Consider the following 18045-nt stretch of genomic DNA (forward strand, 5'->3'; position numbering starts at 1 on the left):
TGTGATTGTTAATTTAATCATATATGTTACTCAAATTTCATCTTCATAGAGCTTGAAAAGAGATAAAAGAAAAGTGGGCGCGATTACTGAAACATTTTTTTTAGAGCGTTGGTGGGATGAAAGCATACAACTTAATGTGTTTTCACTAAGATGCCATAGAAAATACTACAAAAAAAGTTTAAAAGTAAATTTAGTTAGAGATGGTAGTTACAACAGAAGTATTCGCTTCTGCCATGATTACCTATGTAAAATTTCCTTGAGAAAAATATAATTTTTAACTAATTTATCTAAGAAACACATTTGCAGCACGAAAAAAACCTTAGAAACTTACAATCTGCTCTCATGCCCATGGCAAGGCACTTTTGCAGACGGCAGTACTGACATCGGTTTCTGTGATGTTTTGTCACTTCACAGTCCCGGTTCCCTCTGCAAGCATAGCCCAGCTGCTTGCGAATACTCCTTTTGAAGAAACCTTTACATCCCTCGCAACTAACAGCTCCATAGTGACGACCTGCAAATTACATTGTATAGTTAAAGAATAAATGCTGAAAAAAACTTGTTATAAATATGCAAAGTTGTTGTATAAAATTTTAATTGGCGTAACTCGAAAAACGAGAGCCATATTAATGGTTTTTGTTGAACTCCAGATACACCAGTTCCTGCTTGTGTGATTTTATTAACGCTCAGTTGCATTACGCACAACGAAAAACTAGGCATTCTTCGGGAGGGGGGGGGGGCTTTTAAACAGGCGGGGTGCGTCCCCCCCCCGTCCTTAAAGGGCCTAACGGTCCAAGAAATTGAAAAAAAAAAAAAAGAAATATTAGCTCTAAGACTTTTCAAGACTTTGCAAATATACACTGCTGGCCTCTGGGGAGAGGCCCTACAGATTTTGTTGCAGGGGGTTCCAACATTTATAGATCCGGGCCTTTGAGAAAGGCAAAACAATTAATAGTGAATAATACATGGCGTTATTGGATCGACTACGGGGAGAAATAAAGAAAAAACATCCTCAAATAACAAAGAAAAAGTGCTGTTACACCCATATCACTAGTCGAAGAAAACGATTGTCAAATCGAATGAATGAGTTATGCTTCGTATTAGTTCCTAATCTATCATGTTTTTCAGATCTGTTTCCCAGGGACAGGGACAACTGGTTCTTTGAAGACTTCAAAACGATGCTCTATAGATAGAAGTATGTGTCAATTGAAGAAGTTATTGCAGAAACTGAGAGTAAGGAGAAATGACCTATGAAAACGATATAGAAAATTAGAGGAGCGCTAGACTTAATGTATCAAACTTGAAATTGAGTATCTAGATGAATAAAGTTTAATTTTGCCTGAAGGTTGTTGTTTCATTAGTTATTACTGATACTTATTAAATGATGAGTTAGTTATGCAAAAAAAAAATTTTTTTTCAAAGGAAAAAGGCTATAATATGAGAGTCAACATGAGTGACACCAAATAATTTAACAATATGATACTATATCTTAATGAACTGAGTAATTTTCAAGCAATCATGCAAGAGTCTCAATGGTTTTTCATACGTTTTGTGACGGTTTTAGTATCGCGTGCGCTCAAACTCTTCCAATTCATGGAGACGGGAACCCCCCCCCCCCCCTCAAAAGAAAAAAAAACAGAAAATTTCCCCTCAAAATAACTCTTCCTAAAAATTTCAATGGCAATTTTTTTTAATTAAAATTTTTATAATATTGGCCATGTTGCATATCATATTAAACAGCAAATAATGTACTTTAAAACGCTTTCTACCAAATCTTTCTACCTGTATTAATTTGGTAGAGTTATCGTCCATTTTATGTTCAAGCATCCATGAAAGAAAGAAGGTTTTCCCAAAAATATAAATAAAAATAATAACAAAAGAGATAAAAATCTAAAAATTTGGACTTTTGATAAACTCGAAGGATACAATCGATGAGCCAAATTTCAAAGAAATACAAAAAGGTGACGGAAAACATTTCTCAAATTTTGGATCACCTGACATGGAATGACCCGTAACTGATTTTTAAAGGTTTCCTTATTACTGAGAAAATCCACAAAACTAGACAAGCAGATGATTTAAAATCAAGACAGATAAATTCACAAATTGGATGATTTACACACGGGCAATTAAGAGTTCACTGTGTTTGTGGGTACACTGTAAACAAATTCCGAAACGTTACTGGTTATTTCCGTGTAACGTTTCGGGATTTCACAAGTTTTTATCTATTATCCCCGTATAATCAAGTATCATTGTAAAAAAGTTTCCTGAATTGCTACAAAATGCACGAAGGCAGACTTTTCACCGTTATGAAAAATATTTTTAGCTACCGGTTTAAAGATTGACTGAGCGTGTTTATTAAGTGCATCGGCTGTAACTCGTTCACGGTCTGTCCAGAGAAGTTTCCAATGAGAGCGAATAAGTCATTGGATAGCTGCAGGTTTCCAAAGCAAGAATTGCAATAGGAGGCAAATGATATGATTGTTCCTTAGTTGCAATTTTCTCTTAGCTTTGGCCACAGAATGCTTTTGGAGCCTTCCAGGTACATCGGGAAGGTTCTAATCAATTGCATTAAACCTACTTAATTTTTCTTTAAGGTTCCCGAAACATGACTGGCATTAACAGGGGAGATTTAGCAATTCTTCAGAAAGTTTCGAGGACAATTTCAGAAAGGTTACTGACTTTTAGCGGAAAACGTTCCTGCACTGTTAAAAATTCAGGAAGATTTTCTGGTAATTGTTACTGTAAAATAGCGAACTTGACGCATCGCTGATATTTACGGTAATTTATACCGGAGAAATAAGCGATCCCAGCGCCAATTGGTTGCTGTGGCCTACCGAGGAAACCGTAAAATTTTACAGTAACATTTGATTTTTACGGTAATAGTTACTGGCAACATGGATGCCAGTAACAATTACCGTAAATTTTCCGGAAAATTTTTAACAGTGTGGGTTTTGCAAGATACGTTACTGGAAGAAATTGGCCACATCAGCTGCCTATCATTTTCCAGGAACGTTTCTGAATCGTTTTTACAGTATATAAAATAAAATTTATGCAGAAACTACATAATTTTTGGTTAGCAAATCATTTTAAACAACAATGAAAGTGAGAATTACCAGAGGCTTTATCCCCACAAACAACGCAAAGTTCATTAAACTTTCTATCACTTCCATTCTTTAATAATGGTTCTTCATCTCTCATTCTTGTTAACTGCTCAGCAGTCTGCCACTCTTTCACCTTAGTCGCCCAATCAGAGCTGCACGAACTGCTTCTGTTAGAGCCACAGAAAGGAAGGTTGGAGCCCAAGTCTAGAGGACCAGCGTCTGGTTCCAGCTTCAGGACATCGCTAATGAACTCGTTACTCACCTTAAGAAATGAGTTGAAAATTAGATGATATAATTTTAAAAAAGTTGTTTGATTTCTCATATTTTATTTAAACTTAATCACAAACAAGATACAACAACAAACAATAACAAACCAAGAAATCGTAGCTTATAATCTCCTTTGATTTATATGACACTCAATCAAATACCATTTTAAGCCTGTTCTAAATTTGTTTCTAAAAATACATTTTACAGCTGCAATAATATTGAGGATTTTACTAAATTGTAATTTCTTGGATTTAAATAGTGGAGGGTGGGGTAATATATGGGCGACGCAGAACACAGTGTAATTAAAAAGTGATACAATTACACTGTTAAAAATTCAGGAAGATTTTCTGGTAATTGTTACTGTAAAATGGCGGAGTTAACGCATCGCTGATTTTTACAGTAATTTATACCGGAAAAATAAGCAATCCCAGCTCCAATTGGTTGCTGTGGTCTACCGAGGAAATCGTAAAATTTTACAGTAACATTTGATTTTTACGGTAATAGTTACTGGCAACATGGATGCCAGTAACAATTGCTGTAAATTTTCCGGAAAATTTTTAACAGTGTACCGTTATCAAGAGTCATGGTCATCTAGTGTGCAATTGTGCAATTTTTTAGTTCTGGATCGATAAAAATCAATTGGCTTGAAGTAAAATATCTGGAGATGGAATTCTGGATCTTGGACAATGATTGGAGATTTTTCACATTATAGTGTTGTAGTGGTCAGACTAACAATGTAGATAATGCAAAGTTGGCAAAAGTGACAGCTTTTCATGTTGCCCTGTGATAACTTTAAATGGGGAAAAAAAAAAGCTAGAAAATTTGTACGACATCCAAAATGCCGTCTCCAGATATTTTTCTCCAAAATCAACTAATTTTTCTCTATCTGAAATTGAAACTTTGCACACTGGATGTCACTAATTATTTTTAATGAGTGTAGATGCACTATTGATTGAAAATTAAAAAAAATCTGATAAAATTTATTTGTAGAAAAAATTGTTATTTTCGGCAGTACACATTTTTTTTACAGGCTTCGTCTTAAGCAGTGTAGTCTTTCATAATCATGTTACGAAATCAAGAATTTTCTGTTGAGAATCGCTGGAATAAACTCACCTGAAATTGCACTATCTGATTTCCCCTTTATTCCGATGGCTCTATGACAAAAATGACAGGTGTCCCAAATGCCCATCTCCAAAACCAATGTATAGTTATCAAACAGGGATGGAAAATTTGTACACCAGATGACGAAAGGTTATTGATAACAAGGGCTATTGCATTATTGAATGAAAATATTTTTTAAAATGTTAAAATTTATTTCTTAACCTGCATAACTTTCAGGTTACCTTTATGGTCACCTTTATAAGAAAAAAATCAGGGCTAACGCTCTCATGGCTAACGCTCCTGCTTCATCAATGAGTATTTAACGACGAAATTAAATAGCCTTTCCGAACCTTTTCCTGAAAGCTATATATAAACTCATGTTTATAAATAAATTGCATTTTGTTTTTCATTTGTAAGAATTTTCAAAACTTTTTTTTTTTTTGTTTCAAATACCTTTATTTAGTGTATGTGAAAGAATCCAAATGCAGCCTGAAAATAATAAGAATGTCAGATTAATTTTATGTATGGTTTATCAGTGCAATAAATTTTCGGATACTATCTGTTAGTCAGCGTTTTTTGCCAACTCAGTGAAGCTTCTCCTCTGTTAAATAAGAGAATACCTTTTCAGAGTAAAAATCTATTTTCTTTTTCCAAATGTAGTAAATAAGAGCAAAATAATTAATATCGTTTATATAGCAAAATAATACCGCTTATGTAGCAAAATATATAGCATATGTATGGCAAAATAATAAGTACATACACCGCTTATATTAGAAAAAATAATTTATTGGTTACATATAGTAAAAGAGGCATTTATTTTAAAACCAAAACATTTATTCAACATAGATAACCAAGTAAAGTAAACATTATGAAAATAACCTTTTTTCAATTGCTAAAAATACAAATTAAATGTTAAAAAATAGAAACGCAAGTATGCAGTAGTTGAGGCTTTTTTGGGATTGAGTAATGAGTAGAGGCACAAAGTTGAGCTAGGTTTGATTCAACTTTCTTTGTTTTTATCCGAAAGTGTACTTCTCAATTTGTTTTCAATAACGGCCAGATTCGAAAAATATCCAGATGCCAAATGCATAAGTGGATTTCTTTTGACATGCGCAAAAGAGCCCAGATGTTTCGATTTCAAGGTCAAACTATACATGCAATACACAGCGCACTTAGTTGTGTGCATAGAAGAATTAAAAATTGCTTGGCAATATTGCAGTTTTTTTAAATGCTATTGAAGTACTCAAGAGAATGCGGCCCGTGAGCCACAAGTTGTCTACCCCTATGTAAAATACCAAGGCAAAGTTACAGGCGTCAGATGAATAGCAAGGTTCACCTAAACTGAGAAAATTACACCACAAGTGAGCACACAGACATTTTTGAAAATAGTTTCAGAGAATGGAAAATCTAAACGATCTATCCTTAATGTTGATCCATGAGCGTCAAAATCTTAATGAAAAAAAAACAAAAGTCGTAGAATGTGCATGATAGATTTCTCAATAAACGACAAGAAGAATAGAAACGCTCCCCTTAACATGCACAAAACATTTTTTAGCTTCTTTTTACTTAATGAGCTGTTCTGTAATGCAAAGACATTACATACGCTATGGTATACGTTACGCAAAATGTAGCTCATATTCATTAGAGCCACTTTCAATAAAAATTTTATATTTCGTCCATAAACTAAATAACATAAATTAAATTTTTACTCAAAATAATTTTACCGCAGCAACAAAGTAACCGTCTTGTATAAATTAAATTCATAATATGGTAAGCATGACGGTAAGACTGGTCCAAAACGGTTGGTTGAGCGATTAGTTTTCGAAAAAGATGTTACGTGTGATAGACATTAAAGAACTGAGTAGCTTAGCAAACGATACTGCTCAATGCTCATTTAAAATGAGAAGTAATGTATTTCAATTTAAATAGTATTTACCGGACTGGGGGGTTCCTCTTTGATTCCCACGTCACCGGCATCGCCGTTTCCTTTTCTATCATAGATGTGTAGATGATTTTGTGGAGAACATTGGGGGCTATCTTGGTAGTCACTTTGTTGAGCGGAAGATCCAGGACTTGTGGACTCACAGCTACCATCTAAAGAAGAAGCATATATTATACCACAGGATGTAAAATTCCAACTTCACAAGATACAGATTAGGCCATCCTTATACCTCTTTAAGATTTAATTTTTGTAATTCCAGAATAAATTTTTATGCTGCATGGGCGTGCTACCTTACATTTTGTTATGTGATTAGTTTTGGCTTCTTCTATTATAGTTCAAAGTAGTAAAACAAGTCCACTATAAATGTTTGCTAAGACAATTAAATTTTTTGTCACTGTTAGACGTATAACTCTCACGCAAAATGGGATTTGAGAGCTTAAAAGAGGCTAATAACATTCGGAGTTTAAGTAACCTGACAGGTTAATGCTACTTAACCAATTAATTCATAGTAACTTGGAGAGGAATTGATGGTCAATATACACAATTATAATACTATAGTATTTACAAAACAGTAACAGTAATTTCTGTTTTTTATTTTTTTTCCTAATTTCCTTCCTGCAGGATAAGCACTAATTTTGGAGTTACATATAAAATTATACAGAAATGTTCATCTCTTTAGGACAATGATTTTCGGGTGTCTTCTGCGGTTTGAAGAAGCTGTGTGGTTTTGTTAAATAAAAGATTACTGCTTCTGTTTCTCAGTCCTATTTTTCTCAAGCGCTTTGTATGAATTTATGCAATTTTTTCAGAGTTTTGTTGGCCTATATGTGTCATATTTCCCTAGGTTTCGCGTTCTTATTTCCCAAGGTTTAGGAATGATTGATAACTGTTGGACATAATAAGGCGTATTTCTGAAAGTAGGTTACAAAAATATGGCACATAGTTATGTTCCATAGTTTTACATGCCTATAGAGATACAAAAACAATAATAAAAAGATGTGCGAAAAAAGTGTTGCTCCCCAGTATTTTCTTCATTCATACAATTGAAGAGGGCCCTTGCAGATGCTCCTAGTCCACAGTCCCAAAATTTCTAAATGATCCTCGTAAGATGACTCATTTTATACTTAATTTTGATTATGCCTTTGTATGTTGTTTTCAGAGGTTTATTTATTCTATATTAGACTTGAATCTTAAGCTTAAAAAGAAAAGAATAATAATCCGTAGAGAAAAATTATTCCTCATTAAATTATTTAAAATTAAAAAAAAAACCTCTCATCCTTATCTCTTCTCTCACCCCTATTTTGGTCAAATTGAAACACATGCGCAAAAATGTGGGTGGTTTCAGAAAACAGGCAGTATTAAAAAAATATTTGGTTGTATGGTGAATGAAAAAGGAAAGAGTTAGGGTCACCTTGCTTATGAAAAACTTAATGATGGTGCACGGAGAGAGAGGGAAAATGTCTGAGAAAAGTTGTCTTAAAAATAGATAAGATTTGTTCAAAGACGACAAAGGGTAGGCTATAGCCAAAGCGTTATGTGTAAGAAATTGTATGCTTTTAATAATCAACAACTACGATATAATACCACTTTTTAATGCCCGCGGTAATAAATGAGACGACCTTAAACAAAAGGAAAAGCAGTACAGTCGACCGTCGCGTTATTTTTAGGTCATTAAAAACGGCGAATAATATTTCTCGCGTGCTTTTGTGCGTTAAAGCATCTTCTGCCGCGAAGGATTTTTTTTTTTTTTTTTTTTGCTTTAATTGTTCCCAATCGAACTTCAAGTGACCCGTGACGCCTCAATGTTAATAGCTGCCTTTGAGCAATGAAAAGTTTACTTCATACTTCCAGAGAGTATTTCTCCTTGTGGCAATACTGTAAACTTATTTTTACATTCCATCATGCGTGTCTGCAAATTCAACTTGCCTGGTTCTCCCCAAAAGACTTTACTACCATGATGACGAAACATTTTGACATCTTAAGTTACAAAGCTAGTGGCGGTATATGTTTTAAAATAAAATATTTTTTTAATTTCATGGCTTTTTGAATGAAATATCATAAATGTAAGAGTTTCCACTGGTTTTTACTTAAATCCTTTCAGGACCATAAGTTTTTCGGTAGAGTATGAACATTTTTTATACATAAAACTATTAAATGGCGACACAAGTAGCATGTATGTCAAGTTTTGTGAAGCTTTGTGAAATGGATGGGATTTATGTGTCTGTATGGTCCATTCAAAATGAAAGCTACAACTATTTTCGGAAATTTCATTAATAAATTATGCAGCTCGGAATTATTTGGATTACTAATGACATTAACTACATTTAATCTTTATTTTATCACCATAGTAATGATAATAATAAAAAGTTAAAATACAAAAACTGACCCTGACAGCATATTATTTCATATGAAGGAGCTTTGCGGAAAAAAATGTTATGTGAAAAACAAGTGAAACTGAAAACATTGGCTTCAATTTTTGGCATGCTCTTTGTATTTCTTTGCTTCCCCCAAGCCCGCTTACAATGTTTCAGAAATGATATAAGGATATGGAGCAGAGATAGGTTAGAGTGCCGTTAGAAATTTTAAAAAGTTCCACGAATCAAAAAAGATTCCCCTGGTATATACTTTAAAGTAGCGGCTAGGCCCGCGCCAAGCCTGATCGGCGCCGTCGTGCAAATCCTTTTGAGCGCCTCTATGCAGTGGCGTTTGGCAAAAATATGGTTAACTCCAGGAATTAGGTTTTTCAGACAAATATGACGTAGAAAAAAAAGCGCGTTTAATTTGAAAAAGAAAAAAAGAAACAACGTGTAAAAACTTGTGTTTTATTTTGGATTACAGAGTACGTTTTTACTTCATATCTCGTAGTTATTTCCAGTTACGTAGCTCCTCTGATACGTTTTGGAAAAAGAAAATATTTCAATATCAAAGTGAACGCCACTCTAAATATCTCTCTAATCTCTAATTGTTGAATAGCTAATCAAACTTTTATGCCTCTTAAAACATGACAATAGGGTACTCATTATATTTCTAAATTGAAGTATAGAGGATATCCCACCTTAAAATCTGAAACTGAAATCCCTTCCAGTGAAACCAATAATTATAAATTATGGAAGGCATTGAATATAACATCTAAAACAAATACATTATCCAAAGCTCTTTTTTTTTTACAAAGAAATAGTTAATGAGAAAGGAGGGGGAGTGGAGGAATCGAGTAATTTGGTCAAGCCGTTACTTTTGACCATCCTTTCGTCGCCAAATCACGTGATGTTTGACGAAACCAGAAGTCTCAAGTTTTTGACGAAATATTTTCGTCCTGATTTCGTCACATTGCAGTGCATTCTGGGAGTTCTCGTTTCACTCTTGTACTCGCTCGTTAAGTTATCCAATTATTCTACTGCAATTATCCTAAAGGATTCATAAAAAAGGTTAGTATTTATTGAAATTTGCATGTGCAATGTGCCTTCTTTTTTTTACTGCTGCATTTTTGTTTAGTATTGTGTTTATTGTTGTATTTAAAACACATTAAAATTGAAAACGATTGGTTCTATTAGGTTTGGAATTATGTATGTTTTTTAAACTAACTTTGAGTCACCTCCACGTTAGGCTTAGTTAGCGTTATATTTTATTTGCAAAAGAAAACGTTGGTTTGTTAACATTTGTTTCCAAAAACGTACTTCCTTTATCGTTAAATAAATGACAAACATGACCAAAGAAGTTGGACGAATTTAAACTTACATAAAAAATTCCACCGTAGCTAAACTAACACAGATGATTAAAACACTGCCTTTATAAATGGAATAGAACTTAGAAGCTCTTAATTTCAATGTTGAATAGGTATGTTACATGGTTTTGTGTTTTCATTCGTCTCCACGAATTTTACAAAAATTATTATATTAAACGAAGTGTATTTTTTTATTTTAATAGTTCAAATTTCTTTTACTCGTCATTTTTATTTTCTTAAAGAAATATGTAACCATCCCCCAATAAGTATTTATATTTTTTCTTCTTCCACTGTACATGTAATGTTTTATTCAATATAATAATTTATACAGTAGCTCCCAAAAAAGCGTCCGTACACTTATTTTCAATTAAACATTGCACTACCCATTAGTTAAAATTAACATTTTGGAATGGGTAAACAATAAGATCTACAATTCATTCTTCAAAAAACTACATAGAATATTTTAATAGCAAAATAAAATATGATTTTGAAGAAATTAAAAATCAAAAAGTACCAAGAACTTATAACCCAAAAGTGTTCTTACAAAATATCTTTAAATAATTGTTTTGTAACCTTTAAAACAAACCCATGAAACTCGAGGAAAAAAGCGCCTAATGCAATAAAAAATAAACGCAAACAGCTTATATCAGCTTTAAATTCTGAAATGATGCCCTTTTTTTTTTTGTCATGCTCTTTGATAGGACTTAAAAAGGCGTACCTCATGTTGTTTATATAATTTCTTTCCCTTCTGCAGATGTTTCTGAGTGTTTATGTTGTATATCGATAGTTCATTATTTGCTGAGCCTGTTTTTTTTCTGAACGTTTTTACTTGCATGAAACATGAAGTAAAGTAGCTATCAATTCAATACAAATCATTTTAAATTAGAGAAAATATTAATTTCCATAAGGAACTCTATCTTTTTGCTAGACATTTCAACTGAAGATTTTAAATTTTTCCGCAATTTAAAATAAGTTACTGAAGGTAGAGTTTTAATGTTTAACATCGATTTAAAAAACAGAAAAGATAGCAGCATGTTTGAAAATAATAATAATAAGCATTTTTTATTTATTTTCACACTTAATACGCTCAATGTATAAGTTTTTCTGCGTCAATTTGTGTTTCATGATTTGTGATAATTATGAATTTTTCCATTATACATAGTTTCTATAAAAAAATAATGCAGCATTAATTTTAATGCCATATTTGCCACCTCAAGTTATTGTCAACAAAAAATGAGAAATCCCGGTCTACATTAAACCAGACTAAAAAGCAGAACACTATTCAGAAATTAATTTTAAAACGAGCTGAGAGAAATCATTGTCTCGCTGCCTAAATAAAAATTTTGCCCATCCGCTGTGAAAATAAATAATTCTTGCAATCTACTTCGCAAAATAGCTATCAACATCAAAATAATCATGTATTTTGAAAAATATGAAAACAAAATTAGATGCTCTTTAAAGACACAAGAGAATCTAAGCTTTTTAACTAAAAAAAAAAAGCCCTTCAGATTTTAAAAGAAATCGTGGCAAAATGTTTTATTTCAGAAATAAGCTGCTGCATTTAATCATAAAACGTTCCTCGAAATAGAAAACATGATCAATGTGCATGAGGGCATACACCCCCATGGACTTACACATTTACTTATTATATATATTTTTTCTTTTTAAAACTCCTTTAGGAAGGATCCAACATCGCAGAGATGATCAGAACCAGGACAGACGAAGACTTTTTCAATAATTATAACAATATTCTAAGTACATGAAATACACCGCCAGCTCAGTCATTTCCAGCCGAGGACTGCAGTTTCGTGCTTATTAGCACTCATCAGCCCGGCATAGGAAAGTGACTGAGCTGGAGATGGGAAACCTCTTAAGGAAGCCAAGAGTGCCAAACAAACTGGTAGCTAATATAGAATTAGCGCAGATCAGACGAGTGACCGAAACAATGGTTCGGTTCAACTCGAATATTGAAGGCAAGGCATGGTATATTCAGTAAATTACCGTCCAATAGCCAGGGCTAAGGCACTCTTGGCTTCCTTAAGAGGTTTTCCATCTCCAGCTCAGTCACTTTCCTATGCCGGGCTGATGAGTGCTAATAAGCACGAAACTGCAGTCCTCGGCTGGAAATGACAGAGATGGCGGTGTATTTCATGTATTTCTGCTTGAAGCTGCTTTTAATTTTGCCAAACAAGCATTCTACACAGAAGCAAAATTAATAAAACAAATAATTAATTGGAAAAATAAAAAGGTAAGCTTTTTCTCAAGATTATCTAATTTCATTTTCTATATCTAATTTTAGAACAAAGGTATACAAACTTTAAGTTGTCCATTTTATTGTACTTTTTCTTTGAAATCTATGGTATTAGTTGAATAAAAATCTTTTTTTTCCTTTGGAATTTTTTCATGCGATGCAATGAAGAAGAAAATCCCCAGCAATTCCCCCCCCCCCCCCGAGCACATATTAATGTAACTGTGTATAAAAGTGGCATATGACTTATTTTTTCAGAACCCAATGTCTGCTGAAGGAGTATTACGAAAAAATTTCCAGTAGGGGTGGGCGATGAAGGAATTTCTACATCGCAATGCATCACAATATCGCGATGTAGTTCAAGCAGATTGGAATATTCGTCCCGCTATAGGGGACAACCCCTCCCCCCATTAGGGGAGTTTTCCTTACAAAAATCCAGACTTTTTTCGAATCTTTTCCTAATGTGGCACATAGGTTCTTTAATGGTCAGGAGTTCACATGGGGTAATGAAAAATGCCCTATGGGAAACTATCCTATGTTAATTTCCAGCATCAAAGGACATCTGGGCCGAATCTGGAAAAGATCCGACGAAAACTGGATTTTTATAAGGAAAACTCCTGTTGGGTTTGCCCCACAAAACCGGGACGAAAACTACCCCATGAGAATTCCCAAGCATCAAAATACAAATGTACCAAATTTGGAATTGATCCGATGAAAACTGCAATCTCATAAGACGCTCCCCCCCCCACTCACAGAGTGTTTTCCCCTCCATAGCGGGACAAAAATTACCCTAAGAGAATTCCTGAGCATCAGAGAACGAGCTTCTATGCCAAATTTGGAAAAGATCCGACAAAAAAGTGGATTTTTTTTAAAGGAAAACCCCGATGCCCCCCCCCCCCCTCACCATAGATTGGCGAAAATTACCCTGCGTGAATTCCCGAGCATCAAAGGACCGCTGTGTAAAATTTGGAAAAGATCCGACAGAAACTGGTTTTTTATAAGAAAATCTCACATATGGGGGTTTGCCCCCATAGCGAGACGAAAACTTCCCTATGAGAATTCCTGAGCATCAAAGAACGAACCTCTGTGCCAGATTTGGAAGAGCTCCGACAAAATCTGGATTTTTTGAAGGAAAACCGCATCAGGTCCCCCCCCCCCCACACACACAGGACGAAAACTAACCTGTGTGAATTCCCAAGCATCAATGGACTTCTGTGCCGAATTTGGAAAAGATCCGACTGAAACAGGATTTATTGAAAGAATTCCCCCCTTATGGGGGTTTAATTAGATACATGAGGAGTAATCCGCAATAACAAGTTACATTTTTTAAAGAAATTGTTTATTTGTATTTTTACAGTAATAAAAATTTATTTGACGTCTTTTATGTGCCCCTTTTTTCAACAATAACTTGTTGTTTTTTAGGCCCGGTGGGGGGGGGGGGGACTGCAGGCCCGTTGTTTCAATTCTTTTTTCCTAAATATGGCAAAGGGTCTACAACAAATAAAAATTTTACAGAAAATCAACTAAATCTACGGCCACTCATGTGTAAAAACATTCATATGTAACTACTGACGGCTCGTTAAATCAATTCGAAGCATTTTAACATATTAGGACCAATAAATAACATGCAGGTTGGTCATTCTAAGTTTTTTCCGGGGGAGGGTGCAAAGATAATGTACTCAATGCATATTACATCGAAAAGCAACAAAAATCACACAATCATATCACTCACTCCTTTCTTTAACTTCATATTTCAAAAAACGTGATTTTTCAGGAGAGCTATATTTTAAAAACCAAAACTAAGATATCGTGCAGTAAAACTATATTTCAAGCCACTGATTGAACTTTTTCTTACGCCATAAGGTATTTTTCAAGACAACCTGGCGTTTCTTCTTTGTAAGAATTGTAAAATGTATAATTTATAAAAAGTTACGTTTTATTTATGAAGTTTTTGGCACTAAATTTCAAACATACTATTTAAAGTATCTCAAAATATGTCATTCCTGCTACTAATTTTTCTCCTTACAATACCGACATAAATACAAATGGTGCGTTCTTGATTAAAAAATAAGAATGAAAAATGCTCTTTTTTGTGTGCAATACTGTTTCCAGAACAAATATCTTCTTACACAAAACGACACTGATGTTTCCAAGGTGTGAGATTTTTGAAAAGAACATTCCGAATATACTTGAAAAGGCAAATACCAACACTTTTATTCACTAATAACCGCGAAATATTAACCTATGCAGGTCTTGCAAAGATATGCAACTCATTCATGGCAGTTCAAAAAAAGGCATGTCAAAATCGCTAATTTTTGAGATCGGACGTTTTTGAAAGGAGTGAGTGATCTATGGAAATATATTAATTTCTCAAAGTCAGGGGCCAATTTCCTCCTCCAGACCCCTCCAAAGGGCAGGCCTTTTAAGAAATAACCCGAAAATTGCAGTTTAAATGTACTGCGCATTTCGCCGTGGCATGTGACAAAAAGAAAAACTTGGTGGATTCCTACAGAGAGTAAAAAGCAATTCATCTCGAAATAATAAGAAATATACAGGGTGCCCCATCACATTCGTGTGCACATCCCCCTTAAGAGCAATGGTGCCCCCCCCCCTCCCCAGTACCGCAAAATCTCACTAGAAACGAGAGCTCCTCCAGGCCCGTCATTTGGGCAATCAGAGGTGGATTTTAGACTGTTAATGCAATTATGCATTTTTATATGCATTTTGCTGTTTTTTGACGACAATCCCATGTCCCGCCCTCCAAACCAAGAATCGGGTATTGCCCTGATGGGCAGGGGTATCCACCAATCCAATGGAGGGGAGATTATGGCGCCGATTGCGCCATTGACATCTTAAAAAAGACGTTTTTCGTTTTTTTTTTGGCGTTTTCATCATCCCCTCTTCCGATAGGGGAGAAGCGAAGGTCACGCATTCGACTTCGAAGACGAAACGTAAAAGACTTTCTCCTCGCATTTAACTCCTCGCGTTTCTGGAACATCAAACTCTCATCCTCTCGAAAATATTCGAATATCTCATTGGTGTTACTTGAGGAAGATTATTTAGATTGTGCTTTAACGAATCCGGCCTCCATAGTGTGTTCAAAAGGATTATTGAATTTCTAAAAAATAAAAATATCAGCGCGCTCAAATTGTTCCTAGCGAAAACAAGGGATCTTCGGCGGAAGGCTGCCCAATCGCGCCTTGTGACGTAGGCTCGTGACGTTTCAGAAGCGCGCACTTTTGCGCGTGGATTTTTAAAAATTCATTCAAAATCAACCACGGTGTTTTAAAATTCGGCGATGGTGAATTTTTTAGTTTTGAGGGTCAATTAACAATATCCAATAGCCAAAATATGAACATTTAATAGGTTGCAACTTCCCTATTGTAAATTCCTGCGGAAAGCATTCGCCAAGAGAAAGATAAAACGCCAAATTGTTGCACTGCTTTCGAAAGAGCGTCTGGTTCTCCGGAAAATTCTTGGAAGGTGCCTTGTAAGTGTGAAGCTAGCCGTAAATAATAGGGTGCTTTCATGTGATCGTTTTTCCCCAACTTTCAGTAGTCTTTCTCGCTAAAATTATTTTCCGATACACGATACAGAACTTTAAGACGATTTCTTAGCGTACTTTCTATGTCATAATGTTCGCATACTAATTCCGGTTGGCAAAAACAATGAAAAATAATTATTACTATAAACAGACATGGTACGAAGTTTCGGCTATTTCACCACATCATCGTCCTGGCCGAATCATGAGAAGTGATTCTGCCGCTTCAGCAGATATTTTATGTTGAAATAAATAAAGATTTATGTTGTGAGTTTCATTTTACAGTTATAGTTATATAAAATAGTGTCCTTTAAGTTTACGCAATTATGCCATACAATGAAATAAAGTAGATAAGTACATTTATTTAAATTGATTGTAAGTATTGAACACTTGGAACCAGAAATTGTCCAGAAATTAATTGCAACTTTTAACTTGAACGTCTTTGGAGAAAAATAAGTTAAACCTCTATATTCGAAGTAAATAAGTACGTTGCATTTCTTTATTTTAAAATAGATTACAGTGCCCGCCACTAATAAAATCACTGGATTATAAAATCAGCCGCTTTATAGAATCAAATCTGGAAGAACAGAATCTTTTCTATATCAAAACATGTTAGGTTTATCCCTTAATAAAATCATCCTCGCCGTTTTATAAAATCAAACTTTTGGAGAGCATAAGTTGATTCTTCTTTGAATAGAACCAGGATTTTATTTTTTCTTTCAAGGATTTAAAACATTGCAGTACTAATAAAATAACAAATTCCACATAAACAAAAAAAAAAAAAAAAAGGTGAAGGTTGTACGTTTTTTTTTTTGGGGGGGGGGGGGAGGGGAGTTGAATGAAAACAAAAGAAGAAGAATGAAGCAGTCGCAAGAGAATTTTTTTCAGAGCCATATGTTTAGTTGGTGCTGCATGTTTCCACTCTGCAGAACTGTTTCGACATGCAGCCCTGCTCACTCACCACTGAGTCAATCAGTTTGTGCTAATTCAGCTATCTACAGGGGTTGACAGTTCATTTTTACCATTGAGTTAAAATTGATAGCTAGCAAGTCGTGACGACTTGAGTGTGAAATATTAATTCGAAATTTTGAATTAGTATGACAAGCTTCTTAAACGTAGTTAGTGTGATGTTGCAATTAAATTAGGGATTTCGCAATCTTTACTTTCAAATTCTCTTATTCAAACAACAATAAGTCAATATTTTAAGACCCTTGAGAAATTTTATAAATGTACCTTATGTAAGTTAAAATGTCAACTGTATTTTGCAACTGAACTAAAATAATACAACTAGACTAAAAATAAAATACAACTAATCGTAATTTATTTCTTTTTTAGAGTATTTATACTTAAAAACCTTTTAATTTTTAAGTGCATGAGTGCCGGTTTATAAAATCAGCCACTTTATAAAATCAAATGTCCTCAGAACGAATGTGATTTTAATAAGCGGCGGGCACTGTATTTGGCTGTAAGGATAAGGGGAGGTAAGGATAATCTTTTAAAGCATTTTTAAAAGAGTCTCAAGAGAACTTTTTTCTTTTAAGTAAAAAAATGGGGGGGGGGGGGTAAACTTTTTCCGGCTTCTTTCATAAAATATTTTCCCGTAGAGATTGTTCAAGATTATTAATAATAGTCCTGGATTATAAAACATCCTACGAATTAAGCAAAAAAAGTTAATTGAAAATGAATTTTTATTATTTATATTTTATGAAGCAAAATATAAAGAAAGAGACTATTCTTTGCACAACCACGTTTTATCACTTTAAAGAAAATAGTTATTTATGATTTCTTTTTTTTTTTCCAAAATAAATACGTCAGCTCCGCTTAATCGGGTAACGGATATGCAAATACCCGGCGTTTACGAACCAAATCTCCTGGAACTGAATATTTCCACGTAGAAGCAATGTTAAATATCCTCGCTTAATGCAACAATTTCCCCGGATAATCGAATAATATTAATCAGCTTAGCAAATAACTTTGTTGGGAAAAATCTTGAATAAATTAGAAAAAAATTAAGCAAGAACATTAATTGTCGTTGAAGGCTTGAAAAACAACATCCATATTCCATGAAAACGTTTTCAATGTTTTTAAAAGAACAGTGAAAGAAATTTAAAAATTTCTTTTGTCTTT

The 18045-nt window shown here is 34.1% G+C and overlaps 1 protein-coding gene across 3 annotated transcripts in view; it reads right to left on the bottom strand.

Annotated features, from left to right (window-relative positions):
* The window catches only part of LOC129219195 (orphan steroid hormone receptor 2-like), a 197100-nt gene that overhangs the window by 105982 nt on the left and 73073 nt on the right, over positions 1-18045 (bottom strand). For all 3 annotated transcript variants that reach the window (XM_054853524.1, XM_054853523.1, XM_054853521.1), the window contains exons 3-5: positions 6403-6560; positions 3111-3360; positions 332-511 (exon numbers count right to left, since the gene is read on the bottom strand). In XM_054853524.1, coding sequence (XP_054709499.1) covers positions 332-511; positions 3111-3360; positions 6403-6560 — 588 coding nt within the window. The remainder of the gene's footprint in view (positions 1-331; positions 512-3110; positions 3361-6402; positions 6561-18045) is intronic.

The sequence above is a fragment of the Uloborus diversus genome, chromosome 3 (genome assembly GCF_026930045.1).
Source record: "Uloborus diversus isolate 005 chromosome 3, Udiv.v.3.1, whole genome shotgun sequence".
In the NCBI taxonomy this organism is placed as follows: domain Eukaryota; kingdom Metazoa; phylum Arthropoda; class Arachnida; order Araneae; family Uloboridae; genus Uloborus; species Uloborus diversus.